This window comes from Mirounga leonina, unplaced genomic scaffold, assembly GCF_011800145.1.
Source record: "Mirounga leonina isolate KUSES-001 unplaced genomic scaffold, KU_Mleo_1.0 Mir_488, whole genome shotgun sequence".
In the NCBI taxonomy this organism is placed as follows: Eukaryota; Metazoa; Chordata; class Mammalia; order Carnivora; family Phocidae; genus Mirounga; species Mirounga leonina.
In genome coordinates this window covers 2,014,169-2,032,265 of record NW_023270777.1, presented here as the reverse complement: position 1 = coordinate 2,032,265, position 18,097 = coordinate 2,014,169, and the positions used below count along the sequence as shown (strand labels likewise).

At 59.8% G+C, this 18,097-nt stretch overlaps 1 protein-coding gene across 8 annotated transcripts in view; it reads left to right on the top strand.

Annotated features, from left to right (window-relative positions):
* The first annotated feature begins 104 nt into the window (after nucleotides 1-104).
* The window catches only part of DLG4 (discs large MAGUK scaffold protein 4), a 22,211-nt gene continuing 4,218 nt past the window's right edge, over nucleotides 105-18,097 (top strand). The window contains exons 1-13 of one of the 8 annotated variants that reach the window (XM_034989435.1): nucleotides 105-138; nucleotides 336-434; nucleotides 685-725; nucleotides 9,400-9,465; nucleotides 12,921-12,974; nucleotides 13,120-13,170; nucleotides 13,363-13,487; nucleotides 13,586-13,755; nucleotides 13,873-14,009; nucleotides 14,159-14,303; nucleotides 16,425-16,720; nucleotides 16,815-16,917; nucleotides 17,043-17,157. In XM_034989435.1, coding sequence (XP_034845326.1) covers nucleotides 120-138; nucleotides 336-434; nucleotides 685-725; nucleotides 9,400-9,465; nucleotides 12,921-12,974; nucleotides 13,120-13,170; nucleotides 13,363-13,487; nucleotides 13,586-13,755; nucleotides 13,873-14,009; nucleotides 14,159-14,303; nucleotides 16,425-16,720; nucleotides 16,815-16,917; nucleotides 17,043-17,157 — 1,421 coding nt within the window. In that variant the 5' untranslated portion in view covers nucleotides 105-119. Of the gene's footprint in view, nucleotides 139-335; nucleotides 435-684; nucleotides 726-1,665; nucleotides 1,806-9,399; nucleotides 9,565-12,920; nucleotides 12,975-13,110; nucleotides 13,171-13,362; nucleotides 13,488-13,585; nucleotides 13,756-13,872; nucleotides 14,010-14,158; nucleotides 14,304-16,424; nucleotides 16,721-16,814; nucleotides 16,918-17,042; nucleotides 17,158-18,097 lie in introns of those variants that run through there. The other 7 variants (XM_034989434.1, XM_034989433.1, XM_034989432.1 and 4 more) reach the window with 7 other exon arrangements.

Sequence of the window (18,097 nt, the reverse complement as noted above, 5' to 3'; positions counted from 1 at the left end):
GCGTGCGAGGAGCCAGGGGAAGGATGGGACTGCCCACTTCAGCTAACAGCTAGAACTGGGTGGGGAGGCAGCTCAGCTCCAACCCTGCGGATTAGGGAGATTAAAGTCAGAGGGGAGAGATGTCCGAGAGACCCAGAGGTGAAACTCGAGAGTCCCGTGGAGGAAAGGCCTGGGGGCTGAGCGGAGTGGGGTGGGCTGGGGGTTGGGATTCGGGGACCCTTCTCCTGAACCTTCCCATAGACTCTGGGGCGAGAGGGCACAGGCCGGGGAAGATGAATGTGCTGGTCCCCCTGTCTCTTCCTTGACCCCCTCCTCCCTCACTTGCATTTCACCAGCTCCCCGCTCAGCCCTCTGGCTCCTGGCCCCCCCACTGTTGCGATGGGCACCCCCTCTCCTCACCGTGCTGCACAGTGACCTCTTCCAGGCCTTGCTGGGTGAGTAGCCCCAATTTTCTGAGGGGCAGTGGTGGCAAGGGCTGGCCTGGGCCTGCTAGGGCAGTGACCGAACTTGGGGGCAAGCAGGAGTCCAAGCAGGGGTCAGTCGTCCTGACCGTCCTCCATCAGGATCCAGCCGCCCTGGCTGGAGGAGCTCCTCCCTTACCAGACACCAGGAGGCGAGATGGCGGCAGGGGTGGCCAGGGCGGCAGGGGTGGGGGAGGGTAACTCAGCTCTGTTCTGGTGACAGACATCCTGGACTTTTATGAGGCTTCCATCTCGGAGAGCCAGGTAAGGGGGTGAGGTGGGGCCGCTTCCTCAGGGAGCGGGCAGGCAGGGCTGGACAGCTGAGCTCACACTGACGACTTGGGGGCCCTGGGGACACACTCCTGAGTCTCCTCTCCCCCACCCCCGTCCTGTAGCCCCTTCTTCCTCCTGCTTCCCCCCGCTTTCCTGGGCCCCAGTTTCAGGCACTAAAGAGTCCAGGACCGAATTACTTTTCAGGCTTCCTGAGGGAGAACTCGCCCCCCGCCCGGGGATCCCCTCCTGCCAGCCCCCCTCCCTCAGGCCCTGCCCCCTGCCAGGCCCCCTCCCCCCCCAGTACTGAAAGGAGCATGGGTGCTCCCGGCCCCACTTCGGGGTGCTCGCTGCCCTGAGAAACTGAAGCCATCCTCCTGGTCTCTGTTCCGTGCGCTGGTGCCTGGCCAGGCCTCCATCTTTGCCTCAGGGGCCCTCTGCTGCTGCACTTCCCTCCTCTCCCGTTATCCGGGCTCCTGCCAGCACCGAAGCAGTTAACTCGGCCAAGGCACCCCCCCATCCGCGCTCCTCGCTCCCTCCCTCCCTCCCCCTGCTTCCTCTCTCCTCCTCTCTCCCCTTCCCTCCTCGGCTCCACGGCTCCCTCGGCCGCTGCCGCCTCCGACCCCCCCACCCCACTCCCCCCGCCACGGCCCCTAGCCCCTGGCCGTTAGGCAAGACCCTCCCCTACCCCGGGGCTCCCCGAAATCCGGTTCCCCTCCCCCACCCCAGCTCATGCCCCAGCCCCCGAACTCCGGGGCTGCCAGCCCCCGGTGCCCCCGCCCCTCCTGAGAATCGGGGTGTGCTCCCCAAGCCCCCTCCCCTCCACTGGGGACCCCCTTTTAGGGCCCCCTTCCCCTCCCTCCCACGTTCCCCTCCCCTTCCCTTCTCCAACCCCCTCTTTCCCCTCTCACCCCTCCCCCCATCCTGGCCCCCCCTGCAAAAGTGGGGTGCGGAGGGGGGAGGGGTGAGAACCCACGGAGGGGAGGAACGAAACTCCGATGAAGTCAGAGCCCCTTACCCGCCGCCGCGGCCAGCCCCCCCAACATGGACTGTCTCTGTATAGTGACAACCAAGGTAAGCATGATGGGGGGGCTATACACTGGGAGGAGGGCATGAGTTTGTGGGGAGGGGTTAGGCAGGCCTCATCTCGGGCTGGGGGCCCTGGAGTGACAGCATCAGAAGATGTATTTGGGGGTCATGATTTAGTTTTGGGGTTCACATCTGAGATAATGCTGGGTTTGGCCACAGGTGCCCCCTGGAGTGAGCCCTTTGTACCTGTAGAGAAATGGAAAATTTGGGCTGTTTTGTGGTTTGGGGGGGCTAATGGGTTTTGGGGTTCACCAACGATGTTTGAGGGAGACTTATTTAAGAAGAAGCCTGGCTGACAGGGGAGTCTTGCTCTTGTACATTAGAAGGTGGACTGTGTGAGGGGGGTTCTCTACCCTCCTGGGGGACAAACTGGCTTCTAGGTGTCTCGTCCAATTTCAGGGGGCTCTTGGCATGGGGGTAGACGGTTATTGGTTGTGAGTGCCTGGCTGGTCTGGGGGTGTCAGCGGGCAGAGAAGGGGTGGGCCTTCAGCCTATAGAACAAGCATCTCGTGGTAGAGACATTTGGGGGTATGCTCAATTACAGGGAGCTGGTCATTTAGGGTTCAATCTTATAGAATGGGGACTGTTGGGAGTTGTCAGAGGGCTAGGGCCTGACATAGGATCACCTGAGGGAATGGACCAGGTGAGGTGAGGATTTGGGGTACTCCCATGGGAGGGAGAAGCTTGCAGCAGCGGAGGTTGCCAGACCCTGAGGAGGAGGAGGATGAGCGCTTTCGGGGGAGACGGGGGATTTGAGGAGGGGGACCAGGTGGGTGGTGCAGAATTTGGGGGTGGCCCAGGCAGGTGCTCAATATCCCTGTCTCCTCCCACACTGTATCCACCCCTGTTGAGGAAGAGGGAGAAGAGCAGATGGAGGAGAATGTTCCTCTTACCCCTGACTCTTGGGATCAAGGTGGGGGAGGACACCTGGATTTCAGGTTACCGGGGTGGAAAGGAGTTGGAGGAGGGCAGGGCTGGCAGCGGTCGAGGACTGGACGAGGGTGTCCCTGTGGTTGGAGCCTTGGAAAGGGCAGATCTTGGATGGGGAGCACAGGCAAGCTCCTGGTGGGATGCAGAATACCTAGGTCTTGGCTGTGAGACTCTGGGACTGGCAAGCTGGATGCCTGGTGTGTGGAGGGAGGCTTGGGCGGGTGGCAGGCAGCTGGGGGTTGGGGGGGTGGGACAGGAAGTGGGGGCCGGGGAGGCGGGGTCCGGGTGAGTCACAGGCTGGGGAGGGGGTTATATTTAGTGGGAACTGCAGCTTCTCAGGGGAGGGAGCTGAGGACACACATGTTCCCTGCCACAAACTCACACATGTGTGTACACATGCATCGTGCACGTGTGAGCAATGGATGCAAGAGACTGGACCCCGAGGACCTTCAGGTCCTGAGTCCCCACACCCTCTCCAGAGCTACTTGCTTGTCCCCCCCCCCCCCAAGTTCTGTGGGCTCCAGGCTTTCTCCCATGCTGCTGCTTTCCCCATTCCCTGGAGTTTCAGGGGATTTTTGCGCCTCACTTACTCTGGCCTGGTGTCCTTAATGTCTGTCTGATCCTTTGCTTCCCCTATCTCCTGCCCTTAGCCCGCCCCTCAGCCTTAGGTTCCCTGGCTGTGGTCTCTTGTGTTCAGGTGTACCCAGAAAGCCAGTTGGAATGTGTGGGCTCTGCTTCCAACATGTGAACACACATGTGCCAGCGAGGGTGAGGGGCTTGCGTGGCAAGCTATTCTGGGAGGGGGAGCTTATTCGTCTCCCATCCAGACTCCTACTTCTTCGATGGAGCCCAGGGTGAGCATCCCCGAGGGAAGGAGCCTTGCGCAGAGAGGATCAGTCATGCATTTGGGGTTTTACAGAGGCGTGGAGGAGACCCAGGCTTGCCACATTCCTTGGCCGGAAAACTTGTCAGTCTCGGGAGGACGAGGACTCCAACTCCCATAAGGCCTTGAGGCACAAGAGCCCTCGGTGTAAGAGGGTTGCTGTCCGTGGGGCTGTTGGGAGTTGTGGTTCCTGTGTATCCAGGGCAGCGGAGGGTAGCCCAGGAGGAGCCAGCAGGGGGCACGAGGCACTTGTTTCCCCCTCCCCCTCCCCCTCTACCCCCGCAGCGCCCCCCGCCCCCAACATGCTGGGCGGGGTAGGGGGTGCTCAGGCTTTGCGGTCGTTGAGCTTCCCAGCCCCGTTTGGGTGTCCTCCATCTTTCATTGCCTATATTTAGATTCCTGCCGCAGTAATTTGGGGAACACTTGTGGAAGGCCTGCCCTGCGCCAGGCCCTGTGCTTTGCGCTAACTCTTGCCTTCCGAGCGATCACTTAGGCTTACTCCGCGCCGGGGTCTCTGCCCGTGTCTGTCTCTGAGAATCGCTTTCTCCCACTCCGCCCCCGGCCCTCCCCCTTCTCCCCGCGCTGCTGCCGCCGTTGCCATGGCAACCGGCGACGACTGAAGTTGCGTGGCGGACTTGAGGGCCGGGCGCGGGTGTCGGAGGGCGGAGCAGAACAGGTGGGGGAGGGGGGAGAGCGGGGAAAGACCGGGGGTATTGGGCTGGAGCCCCGGAGGCGAAGCGGTTAAACCCTCCGGGTGGTCCTTATTGGGCCCAGCCGAGATGCCGGGGGCGGGGCAGGGTGTCCAGCGGCCTCGTTCATTGGCGGACAGGGGCGCGGCGGAGGGACCGTGTGGGCGAGGCCGGGGGAGCGAATGGGCGGGAAGTGGACGGGGGCGTGGTCTCCTGAGGCAGGTGGGTGGGGTCTGGCTTACTCTATCGAGGGAGACGGGCCGCAACCCTCGGGAAGGGGCGGGGCCTGAGGGCCGGGTGACCGGCCCGAAGTGGGGGCGGGGCTGACCCGGCAGGGGCGTGGCGTGGTCCCATGTGCCCAGAGGAGACGGGGTTTGGGGGGCCTGTTGGCTAAGGAACTGCGGGGTGCGGGGGGGTCTTTGGGAAGGAGAATCCGAGGGTTGGGCGATCTGACGTCTCAGTTTTCCTAAGATGGAGGCCTGTTCACATTTCATCAGACCACAACCTCCTACCTCAGCTCTATGTTCCAGGGAGACGGTTGCTAGGCGACAGCAAAGGCCTTGATTGCTGCGTTGCCAGGCAACAGGGAAACGGAAAATGGAGGGAAAAAGGAAATGGGGGATGGGGGAGGGTCTTAAGGGGCCACAGCGCCCACTGGTGGAGAACTAGGGCCTGTGCATTTTCTGTTCTAGAAGGAATTTCGAGTTCAGCTCCTTTCCGCTTGGGCTCCCTCTGAGGATCCGAGCATTCCATCCAGATATGAAACTAGGGCATTAGGGGTCATCTCGGGGGCGCACCCATCAGATTCCGATCAACGGGAAGGGAAGGGAGGGACATAGGCGAGGTTCTAGGGCAGTCCGTCCTCTCTGCCCTGTGTGGGCATTATAGAGATGTCCGAGAGGCAAATTTGAGGAGGCTGCTCACTGGGCTCTAAGAGCTGGGAAGGTGGGCGTCTGATGGGAGAACATTTGGGAGAGATGCTTTCAGGGTCAGTTGTTTGGGGAAAATGCAAACCTCAGAGGCAGTCGTTTTGAGGTGTTCTGGAAGATTTGTGGGTCACTGCCAGTTGCAGGCCAGATCTTACTTTAGGTGAATATTTTTTGAGGCTTGGATGTGGGGGAGATAGTTATATTTGGGAGCACTCTTCTAACAAAGTTGGAATTCAGATTCATGAAGGTGATGGTGAGATGTAGGAAGGGCAGCCAGAAAAAGGAGTAATGTATGAACATGAGGAGTGAAGAAAAGGGGTAGGGAAGTATTTCTTATTCTAAAGGTTTGGGAATAGATTGAAGAGACTGCAATTGAATTTGGACGGTCAGCTTTAAGATACATTAAGTACTCCAGAAATTGGGGTCTGGTGATATTTTAAGTTTTTCTTTTTTTAAGTGTATTTATTTATTTATGTAATCTTTACTCCCAATCTGGGGCTCGAACTCACGACTCCACGATCAAGAGTTGCATGCTCTTTCCACTGAGCCAAACCTCTGGTGGTACCCGCGGCGGGCCTACTGGAAAATCAGGAGTATCTTATTAGATGCAAGGATTTGGACAGGGGACCCCAAACGAATTTGAAGACTGCTTATTTGAATGTTTACATTAGAGCAAGGGTAATATTTGCACTAATTTCAAGGTCTCTGTGGGCGGATTAGGGGATATGATTTTAAAAGGGATGACTTAAAGGGCAGTTTAAGTTGAGGGGACGCTTGAAAAGCATTGCCTGGCTATCAGGTGGGGCCGGACTGCTTATTAGAATAGGAGATGTCTTGGCATCTGAGGGGATGCTGTCTGCATTAACGATCTTTGGGGAGGGGCTTGTGGGAGGCATTTTAGATCCTTTGTGTGTGTGTGTGGGGGGGGGTCCCTCTGCAGTGAGAGAGAAGTGCTTCTTCCTTCCCGCACCTTGGGAGTCCGGGGGAGATGAGTGGTCCAGCGAGGTTTGGGAGTAGTTAGGGGCCTGGTGATTTTAGGGGCAGGAGATTAGGTGAGAACTACAGCTGTAAATCGGTAAATCTGTAGAGGGGTCGGAATAGGAGTATGCGGTGGAAGGTGAAGTCCACAAAGAAACAGCTGGAACCTGGGAAGTTGATGGCTAAGAGGGTCTCCCCTCACCCCCTCGCTCCCATCGTGACGCTCTCCCGCACTGCGCAGGCGCCGTCCCCCCCCCCTCCGGCCGCAGCCTCCTGTCGCCGCGTCCGCCGCAGCCCCCGCCCCTCTGCCCCTCCCCCTCCCCCAACCCTGGGACCCTTGCTCTCCCACCCGCCCCCTCCCCTCAGTCCCCCTCCCCTTCTCCATGTCGGCTCGGAACAGATTCGCCTCCATGTGTCTCTGCGTGGTACGTGCCGCGGTACGGGCTCCGGCCCCGCTCCCCTCTTCCCGGACCCCCCAAATCTCAGGGTGCAAGCTTCAAGTGCTGTCGCTCTTCCTTCTGCTTGGCGCGGGGTCTCTGGGTTGCAGTGTCTCGCGGACAGGCGCAGGGGGTCGCCCCTCTTATCAACATCCCCACTTTCACTCACACCCCTCTTTTGGGGGTGCAAGCCTCGTTCCAGGTCGTTCTGTGCAGCTGGGGCTCAGTGATGAGAGGGCCAAGGGGGAAGGAACAACAGCGATCCCCAGGCCTTTTACTTGCCCATGCCCTAATGTATTGGGGGTTCAGACTTGGTCCCAGTGGCATCTGAGCTGTCGCCGTTCGGGCCCAGAGCCCCAGTAGGGTAAAAGAGGGCATCCTCCTTTCCTGCCTGTCGTGCTTTAGTGGTCCTGTAATCTGGGACCGAGAGGTGCTGACCCGGACCCCCACCTCCCAGTTCGCAATTTGGGAATTACTCTCCCCCACCCCCACTCCTCCAGACGGTTCTTTACCCCACCTCCCCTTACTACATGTACAGTTCTCCGAAAATTTCCCAGGACTGAACATAGGCCCTAACCTCCTTCAGCCACATTCTGGGAACTTTGGTACCCTTCCCTTGTGCCCCATTTCCCTCACATTGTCTTCTAATGCGGGGGAGTCTTTCCTGAGAACTAGACAGCCCCCCCATGGGGGTGGGGCAGGGAGAGGTGTCTGCAGTCTTACTGTGAGAAAAATTTACCTTCATTTCCTCTCTAGCATGAACGATGAATGTCTGCGATTCCATTTTCTTTCTTTGCACCCTGACATTGCTTCATCAGATTCAGGGATTTTTCTCTGTGGGGTGGGCTGAAGAGGGAGGGGCAGTGGGTTTGAACCCTCCCCCAGACTGGGAGAAACTAGAAACTGCCACCCTGGGCCCTGCCTCATGACCACGCAGGGTGTGGGACTCTTGGGAAGTAGAGGGGAAGCTGCTTCCTTCCCTCCCCCCAGACCCCCAGTTCTGGGGCGCTGTCCAGGCTGCAGACCCCCGTTTCAGGGTGTGGAGTGAACAACCCCTTTCAGGTCATGGGATTCTGTTATCCAAGATGGCCCAGCCTTTTGGGGGGGGACTATTTAGCTTATTCTGCGCCCCCCCCTTTTCCTTCTTCTCTACTTTTTGTGCCCATGGTCTTGAAACTGAGTGTATCTTGATGAGCCCCTATTTTCCTTCTTAGAGGCTCTTCTTGCCCCTCATCCCTCTGTCCTGGGCGGGAGAGGCTTCGTGTCACCAGCCCCATTTCCCACCCGTTCTCTTGCTGCCCCCTTAGCTACAGCCAAACTTGGGTTACATCCTCCGAATTTTCAGGATCCTACTCTGGCATCGGGCATTGACCTTGATAAGCTTTCTCCAGTTGGATCTTGCAACTGTTGCCCTCCCAGTGTTGGGGGACTCAGCTTCTCGGATGCTTTTTTGAGAGGGGATTTCTGCCTTCTCTCTTTACCTATGTGTCCGGTGGTGTGTGTGTGTGTGGGGGGGGGTGTCTTCTGTCTTCTCTAGTCTCTGAGGGAGCCCTGCCTTTGGTACTCTCCTCTTCCTTCCCTGAACTTGCAGTTTGGGAGGGTCTGCTTCTGGGGGGGCTGGCTCCTGAGGAGGGGAGTAGTGTGAGGGCAGAGGCCGGTGTGGGAGGCCCTTCATTGCGGGAGGCCCTTCACTGCCGTCTCCAGCTGCCCTTTTCCTCTCTCTCTGGCCCTAGTTAATCTCATTTACTGGTGTCCTTGTCAGACTAGCATGGAAGGCCCCGTGAGATGGCTGGTGGTCAGTTGGGAAGGGAGTCAGGGGTCATGTTGGGTTTCACACCCCTAAAAGCCAGAGGGAGACCGGGAATGGACTCTGAGACTCTGTGCTCTACCCCCTTCCCCAGTCAGCCAACCTGGAACCGACCCCCATCCCTGCCCCCCTCCTGAGCCCTGCTGCCTCCCTTCCTCCCCCTTCCTTCTCCGTCCCCTTCTAGTGTATCCGATTAGCTGGCTGGGCTGTGGGCATTTGTAGGGAAGGAGCCAGATGCCCGGGGGCCCCTTTGTGGACCACTTGGGAACCAGCGGGGCCAGTGGAAGAAGAGCTGGACGAGTTCAGCTTCGTCCTGCCTGGGGGGCTGATGCCAAGTACCTGCCAGTCGAAGGGCCTGACTGCGGTCCCTGCCTCTGGCATGTTGGTGCCGGAGAGCCGGGTGCTCTCGGGGTAGAGGCTGCCGTGGGGAGACTGAGGCCGGGAGGGCAGGTGGGAGTGAGATAGGGTGGGGGGAGTGCTGCGGTTGGAGTATGGAGGAGGGAGCTTGCAAACCTGGGGAGTGGGGTGAAGATGACGAGGGAAGCAGAGAAGTTGGGGACGGGCATCGACAATGGGGGGTACGGAGTGTCAGAGGGCCGGCGATGATGTGACAGGGGCTTGAAGCTGAAGGCCTGGGCGGGGCGGGAGAAACGGAGGCCGGAGGAGGGGGTGTGCCGGGGGGAAGGCCGGGGCCTGGGACGTGGGGCGTTGGGGGAGGGGCTGGGATGATTTGGGACGAGCCGGGAGGTGGCGGCCTAGGCGGGAGGGGGGCTGGGGGAGAGGGAGGGGAGGAACTGGTCTGGCCCCGGGGCCTTCCGCACTGCACTGAGGGCGGGGGGGGGGGGGGGGGAGGAGGCGGCCGGGCGGACAGCCTGGAGCTCGAGGCCCTGGGCCGGCCCCAGTGACGCCTCCGTCCCCATCCCCAGAAATACCGCTACCAAGATGAAGACACGCCCCCTCTGGAGCACAGCCCGGCCCACCTCCCCAACCAGGTAAACGCCCCCGAGCTGGTGCACGTGGCGGAGAGGAACTTGTCCCACCTCGAGGCCGTCCACGGGGTCGTGGGCCACGCCCACCTCTCCCCCCTCAAGGTAGGAGACTCAGGCGGCCCCCTCCCCAGTGCGGCCCGCGGAGCCTCGGAGCGGCAACCACCCCCACGGGCCGGTAGGGCGAGAGCCATAGTGGGAGGAGGCTGGGACGGGGCGCCTGGGCCTTGGGCTCCTGGGGCCTGGAGAGGGGGCGCTCGGGCGGGGGGGGGGGCGGAGACACCTCGTTCCCACCGAGGAGACACAGAGGCCAGACAAGTGACAGTGGGTGTGGAGCCTAAAGCCTGGGTGTGTGTGTGTGCGTGTGCGCGCGCGCGTACCTGCACGCACGTGTGCTGAGATGGGTGCACCCCCAGGATGCTCCCCACGCCAGGCCGTCTTCATTCCCTCACACCCCCACCTCCGTTTCCGTTTTCTGTGTCCTGAGCTCTGTTCCCAGCTCCTGCTGCCCTCATTTGCTCTAGTCCCTTGTCCCCCTCCTCCCTCCACGTCCGGCCTCTGGGCCTGGCTCTCCGTGTCCCCACGTCTCCAGCCCTTTCCATCTGTCTGGTCGGAGACTCCCAGTCGTGGGGCCTTTCTGTCTCGGTCCCCGGCCCCAGCCTCTGCTCCCCTCCTCCCCGCCTTTCCCTCCCGCTGGCTGGCTGCTGATTCTGGATGCTGTCTCTCTCTTCCTCCCACGCTCTCTCCTGCTCCCTCCCCGAGCCCCAGCTCAGGCCCTCCGCGCTGCTCAGCCCTCCTGGTCGGGCTGCCGGCTCTCCCTCTCGCAGCTACCCTTCCCTCCTCCTCCCTTCTCTGCTTTCCAGCCACACCTCTCTCTCGTCCTCCCCCCACCGAGCTTTTCTTCTTCGGGTCCCTCCTGTCCCCCCATTATTGCCACTGCCTGTTTCCTTCCCCTCCTCCTCTGTGCTCGCACTGTGTTTTCCATCTCCCATCCCGGGGAGACCTGTTTCTGAGACCTCCCCTTCTCCGGCCCACTGTGCTCCCCTTCAGCCTCCTTTCCTGGGGGGCACACGATGGGGAGGAAGGAAGACCCCAGGCAGGCTGTGACAGGCAGGGGTGGGATTCCAGAATCCTGAGGGATGCCCTGGGAAGGGGGGAGGCTGCTGACATTTCACCAGAGGAGACCTGGAGGAGGTTTCTGAGCCTGGGGATGAGGAGGCAGGGAGGGGGCAGCGGTACGTTCTGGGGTGAGGAAGAGCGGTTCCGAGGGAAGGGAAGACCATTCTCTGGGCTGGAGCAAAATGGAGGGCCATGAAAGGGTCAGAGGCCCCAGGGCCAGGGACGGACCGGGCAAGGCTGTGAAGTCGGGACCCAGGAAGAGCTGATGGAGGGGAACAGAAGTAAGGCCCTGGAGGAGAGGAGACAGCACGGAGTGTCCTGTGGACCAGGGAGAGGAGGAAGGCCGACTGGACATGCTCTTGGCGGGATGGGGCCATGAAGTCCCTGGGGAGGGGACATGGGAGAGGGAGGTGTGTGAGGTGGTAGTGGGCTCAGGCTAGTGAGTGTTGGGATCGGGGCTCTGGAAGCAAGGGAAGCGGAGGGTAGAGTGCTGGAGGCCCTGAGCCAGCCAGGCAACGTCTGGGGACCAGGCCTGACCTGGGGGACAAGAGAAGCCTCGATTACCAGAGGAGATGGGGGGGGGTGGAATTGAGAACGAACGACTCTGATTTGGGGACAGAATCTGGGGGGTTTGAGGCTGGGATAAGGGAGAGTGGTGCTGATCTCTAGGAAGTCAGAACTTAGGATGGACGCTGAGGGGGGTCGGGGCTGGAGTGGGGGATACGGACTGGACGGGGGCTGAGGATGAGGACCAGGGCTGGGTTAAAAGGTGGAAACTGTAGGGTGGGACAGGGATACGGGTGGAGGGTGTGGGATGCTGTAGAGAGAGGGATGGGAAGCATATGAAGGTAGTTGAGGAGGAGGCTCCCAGGGAAGGAGGCTCTAGGCTAAGGGTGGGGTGGGGATTGAGGATGGGCTGTGGGATGGAGAACGGCCACGTGGATGAGATTTGGGCAGTCAGTGGCCATTGGTTGAATAACAGCGTTTGCTGAGATTTGAAGGGTCGGAGGTTGGTGGTGTTAATAGATTTATGGGTATGAAATGAAATCTGTGACAGAGTTGAGAAGTAATGTGTAGTGTTGAGAAACAGCAGTAGGAGGGAGGAGGGGCCCTTTCGGAGGGGGAAAGCAAAGAGTCTGGGGAACCCGGGATGAGTGCCTTGCGCTTGGTAGGCTCTAAATAAATATTTGTTTAAGGAGGAGATAGGTGGGGGACCCCGGAAGGAAGCTCTTGGCCGCCTACCCCATTGCCATGGAGACGGGGCTTCGGTTGCCCTGGCAACTGGGGAAGCCCCTAGGACCGGCCGAAAGCTGGCCCCGCCCCGGAGTCTAGAGACCCTGCTGCGTCGAGGCGACTGACGTCAGGACCTGGGCACGCCCCACTTTAACCCTTTACCGCATGAAGTGGGCTGGGGGGAGTAGATGAGAAGATAGGACCCGGATGTCCTTCACCACTCCCCCTGCCTGACGTCCCGTGCCCTGCGTAGGGTGAGGGGCGTAGGGAGGGCCAAAGGGGCTCTCCAGGATGCGCTGCGCCCGCCAACCTCTTCAGCCTGGACCGCTCTCGCAGGGCCATCGGGGGGCGGGGCCCAGGGCAGGAGGGGCGGGGCTAGCGGATCTCTTCGGCCTTCGGGAGTCTGGTCGCCCCTAGGCCACGCCCCTCTCCCCCCTCCCGTTGTCCTGGCGACAGGGCCTTCTGGAGGTGGGTCTCCCCAGGCCTTGGCTGGGCTTAGATACCGTTGCTAGGCAACAGGCCTCAGAGGAAGGGGCGGATTGGCCGGCGGGTGGGGGAGAGGGAGGGAGGGGCCTGCCGCTGGGGGAACCCCGCATTCCGGGGACCCAGGGTTTAGGACAAATGTGTGTGAAGGTGAGGGGCAGATCTGAGGGAGGGTTGTCAAGGTCTCTGGGTGTAGACAAGCCGACGGGGACAGGGGTGGGGGGCCGGGGGTGGGGGGCCGGACCTGGTGGACACGGAAGCACTGGGGTGTATGTGCGTAGTACGTAAGGCACTCGCACCCTGAGGTGTTACATCCCGTGAGAAGCTCCCCCCTTCGCCGGCCCCCCCTCACCATCTGCTGCTCCCCCATCTGGCCGTCTCTCCCTCCCTCCCCGCTCTCTCAGACACTCCTTCCACGTGCAGGGGGCCTGGGCCGGGCAGAGGTAGGGCTTGGCACAGGTGCGGGCATGTTTGTGATGGAGGTTGAGCTGGGTCCTTGGAGGCCTCAGGAGCGGGCTTGGTTAAGAGGCTGAAGGGGTGACCAGGCTGGTGGGACGCCCTGAGGACGACGGGCTTCCTCTTGAGCCTAGGCTCAGGCAGCTCTTCATCTCCTTTCCCCTTCACAGGCCAACTCTCCTCCTGTGATTGTCAACACAGACACCCTAGAAGCCCCAGGATATGTGAGTTGTTTAGATTTTGGGGCCGTTGCCGAAGGAAGGAGGGAGAGAGGGAGGGCCTGGGCCCCAGCACAGGGTGGGGGCCGGGTCTCAGGCAGGGGTGTCTGTCTCACTGTTTTTGTGTTTCTGGTCCGTGCTGGAGTTGCAGGTGAACGGGACGGAGGGGGAGATGGAATACGAGGAGATCACACTGGAAAGGGTGAGCAGGCTCCCCACTCTGAGGTCGCCCCCACGCCTCCCTGTCAGTGCTCCTCTCTGTGCCTGTGGCCCGTCTCTTAGCCTTGCCCCTTCCTGCTCTGGTCGCGGCTCCCCAACCCCAGCCCCCTCCACAGTCACCTTGCCCGGCGCGGGCAGCGAGGAGGGCTGACACTCCTTCCCTCCTCCTGCCCAGGGCAACTCAGGTCTGGGCTTCAGCATCGCGGGTGGTACTGACAACCCACACATTGGAGACGACCCATCCATCTTCATCACCAAGATCATTCCTGGCGGGGCTGCAGCCCAGGATGGCCGCCTCAGGTGGGGAGAGGAGATAGGGGTTAGGGTGCCGGTTCCCTGGAAAGGGAGGGCCAGGGCGGCACGAAGCCCCTGGCTCAGGCCCACCTTGCTGCCCCCAGGGTCAACGATAGCATCTTGTTTGTAAATGAAGTGGACGTGCGGGAGGTGACCCACTCGGCTGCAGTAGAGGCCCTCAAGGAGGCGGGCTCCATTGTCCGCCTCTATGTCATGCGCCGGAAGCCCCCCGCTGAGAAACTCATGGAGATCAAGCTCATCAAGGGCCCTAAAGGTAGTAAGCTAGTCATGTCTCGCCCCGCCCCACCCACCCCAACTGGCCCCCGCGCCGAGGCCTGCTCCCCAGCCACCGGGCACTGGGGCGCCCACCTCTGCCCTGCCCTCCATCCAGGTCTTGGCTTCAGCATCGCAGGGGGTGTAGGGAACCAGCACATCCCTGGAGATAACAGCATCTACGTGACGAAGATCATCGAAGGGGGTGCCGCCCACAAGGACGGGAGGCTGCAGATCGGGGACAAGATTCTAGCGGTGAGGACCCCCATCCCTCTTCCAGCCCGCACCTGGGGCTCGCCTCCTGGCCCTGGGCAGGCCCCGCCTTCCGCATCACCGTTCCCACGGTGCATCTGTCTTGGCGCTGTTTCTGGCTCCGTCTGAGCTCTCTCCTTCCTTGGCCCCAGGTCAACAGCGTGGGGCTGGAGGACGTCATGCATGAGGACGCCGTGGCAGCCCTGAAGAACACGTATGACGTGGTCTACCTGAAGGTGGCCAAGCCCAGCAATGCCTACCTGAGTGACAGCTACGCTCCCCCAGACATCACGACCTGTGAGCGCCCTCCAACCCTCAAAGCTCCCCGTGCCCCATCCCAGTGACCCCCGGGCCACCCTGGTGACTGCTCTTCTTCCAATACTTGCCACCAAATAGGAACCATCTCTCCTGTTCTGTGGTTGGAGAATAGATGGAATATCAGTCGCCGCGAAGACCTAGAAAAGATTGTCAGTAGTCTCTTCCCCAGAAGGCCCAAGGCCCAGATGGTTTTGCGGCTCATTTTTTTCAAATCTTCAAGGAATAGATAATTCCTACGCTCCTTCTGAGCAAGAGAAAGGATAAAAAAAAGTTCATGTTTCGTCGTATGAGGGCATTTCAAACGGTCACGAAGGTAACATAAGAAAAGCAAAGCATAGGCCCCATTTTGCTTCTGAGTAGAGACGTGGAAGTTTGTAGTGACACAGTTGTAGACCAAACATAGCGGCAGGTTGGGGGTGAGTAATATTGATCCAGAGTAGGGTTTGTTTCGGAAAAACTGAAGGTGGCTTTGTATTGGGAAACTTTTCAATATGATTTGTTGTATTAAACAATTGAGGGACTAAAATCGTAAGCTCGTTTTAACTAGATGTTGGGGAAAGACATTGAGGAAATTCAACTTCTGTTTTCACGTGAAAACGTAGTAAACCAGGAACACAGAAGTTTTCCTTCACGTGATAAAAGGTAGTTATCGTACCAAGTGGATCGAGGCTCCTTGGAGAAGGGGCCAATTCTAAATCTTGGCCCAGAAAGTGGTGAGGAGATCCAAGATTGCCAGGTGGTGTTAACGACCCAGGAGGGGCTCCTACTGGATAGTCAGTCAAAACTCATTAACTATGTGAAAGTCTATGAGATCATAATGATGCTTAAGAATAAGTGGGCATCCTTGGATTCATTAGGACACCTGGCAAATGCAGGGAAAGAGTGAGGTTTTTATGCTCGCTTTCCTGTACAAACCACACCTCAGAGTTACCAAATGGTTGATACGGCAAAGTTCTTTTTATTTTTATTTTTTTATTATATATATTTTTTACATTCTTATTTATTTACTTGAGAGAGAGAGAGAGAGACAGAAGCCAAGCAGGGAGCCCAATGTGGGGCTCCAGCCCAGGACCCTGGAGATCATGACCTGAGCCAAAGGCAGATGCTTAACCAACTGAGCCACCCAAGCGCCCATTTTTTAATTTTTATTTATTTTTTAGTAGGCTCTACGTGCAATGTGGGGCTCGAACTCACAACCCCTAGATCAAGAGTCCCACGGTCTACCGACTGAGCCAGCCAGGCGCCCCAAGGAAAGGTTCTTTGTAGGATAATTCCTATTGATAAGTGCTCCTTCCTAAAAAAAAAAAAAAAAAAAAAAAAAAAAATATATATATATATATATATATATATATATATATATATGTATATAGAATATCCTATTTTGCAGTCCCCAGTGAAATATCAGAACCAGGCAATGGTCCTCAGTGGCCTCTAAAGCTCTTGGGTGAAAGGCTGGTGGGGAGCATAATAATGGGGGGTCAGCTGACCACACCTGAACCTGTCAGTCGTTCTCACCTAAGACGACCAGATAGTCTTGCCTCCCGTTGCATAGCTGTGTATTTCTACCGCATGGGCTACGAAGTATTTGTGCCAAAAAAAGAATTGAACTTGAGTCTGACGAAGTCTCTAGAACCAGTTACCAGTTTACAGGAGAAACAGAGGAATATGTTAACACCATTAAAGATGCTAGCAGTGGTTTCCCCATTAGAATCTGCCTAATAGAAAGTGGGAAAGTCTATTAGACAAATGACCTAGTTTTCCCAACCGCTGGATGGCCAAGAGGAGGAAAAAAAGGGAGCGAGAGAAAGAGAGAGAGGAATTTTATAGATTAAGAGATTTGAGAAACAGAACCACAAAGAAAACCCCCAAAGCCTGGTATTCATATTCCCCTCGACCACCCCAGGCACACCCAGGACATGAATTCCTGCCCCCCAACGTTGCTGGGATGGGGCGCCCCCCCTTCACCCCGCCCTACCATCAGGCAACATCATGTCTCCTTGCCCTGAGCCTGCTCTCCTGGTTGCCTAGGGAGAAGGTGGGGTGCTGGGCGTTGCCCTTCACGACGCTCGGTCTCATGCCTCCTCCCACATCTTCTTCCAGCTTATTCCCAGCACCTGGACAATGAGATTAGTCACAGCAGTTACCTGGGGACCGACTACCCCACAGCCATGACCCCGACGTCCCCTCGGCGCTACTCCCCGGTGGCCAAGGACCTGCTGGGGGAGGAAGACGTGCCCCGGGAACCGCGGCGGATCGTGATCCACCGGGGCTCCACGGGCCTGGGCTTCAACATTGTGGGTGGCGAGGATGGTGAGGGCATCTTCATCTCCTTTATCCTGGCCGGCGGCCCGGCAGACCTCAGCGGGGAGCTGCGGAAGGGGGACCAGATCCTCTCGGTGAGGGAAGGCCAGCCTCTGCCCATGCCCTCCCTCCCCTCAGGGCAGAGCCTGGTCCCCATCCGCGGCCACTCAGCCTCTGCCCTCTCTCCAGGTGAACGGTGTCGACCTCCGCAGCGCCAGCCACGAGCAGGCTGCCATTGCCTTGAAGAACGCGGGGCAGACGGTCACCATCATCGCTCAGTATAAACCAGAAGGTACCAGGCCGCAGGCTCCCCATCGTGCCGGCCGAGGATGGTCCTCGGATCTGGTGGCTTCCGCGGGGCGAGGGGGGCGGCGGTGGGCCCGGCCGGCACGCGGGAACCTTCTTGTCCTCTCCCAGAGTACAGCCGATTCGAGGCCAAGATCCACGACCTTCGGGAACAGCTCATGAACAGCAGCCTGGGCTCAGGGACTGCCTCCCTGCGGAGCAACCCCAAACGGGGTTTCTACATCAGGTCCGATGCTTCGCCGGCCGGGCTCCTTCTGCTTCTCAGCTCTTCCCCCCTCCCCTGCCTGCCTCCCGCTCCCCACCCAGGCCTGCCACTGCCCTGCATACGTTAGCGGTTTGAGATGACCCCGTAGCAGCTGGAACATAGCCTCAGAGCCAAGTACCCTGCTGCCTTCGGGCCCCTGGTCACCCCGGGACCTCCACAGCTCGGGGACGCGGAGGTCACTGGCTGGCCGCGCAGGGGCCTCGTGGGTGCCGTGGCTCCTGGCTCCCCAGCCCTCCGGCGGCGCGCACGGCTGCCCCCTTCCCCGGCCGCCCCCCTCCCCGGCCGCGGCTCTACCGCCGTGCTCAGCGCTGTCCGCCCTGGCCTGACCTCTTCCCGCAGATCCGGACCTGCATTTCTGGCCATCTGTTTTCAGGACCTGCCCCCTGGGATGTCCCATGGGCATCTCACACTCCGCATGCCCAAACTGGGCTCCCCGCTGTCCCCGCTGTCCCCGTGCCCCCGGGCTAGCTGAACCGATGCTCCTCGCTCGCCACCTGGCGCCCGGTCCACTCGGACTCCTGCCTCCAGGCGGGTCTGGCTCGGCCCTCCCCTCCCCGCTGGCCGCCAGTGGGCTCCCCGGCACCCCCAGGCGGGTCCCAGACTGTCTCCCCTTTAGTCCCGTGGCTGCCTCAGTGGTCCTCCTTCCCTCGGCCTGACAGGAATTTGGTCTTTTTCTCCCTCACCCCTGTGGCTGTCCCGCGCATGCGAGCTGCGGACCGCCGTCCCCACGCAGTTTGTGGGTTCCTCGCAGTCCGTCCCCGCCCCCACCATCGGAGGGCCATCAGCCCCCGCGCTCGGCTGCACACCCCTGGTCTGGGGGCCCAGGCGGGCTCTCTGACCGCTGACCGCTGGCTGCCTGCCCGCCCTCCAGGGCCCTGTGCGGACCAGCGTCCCCATGCAG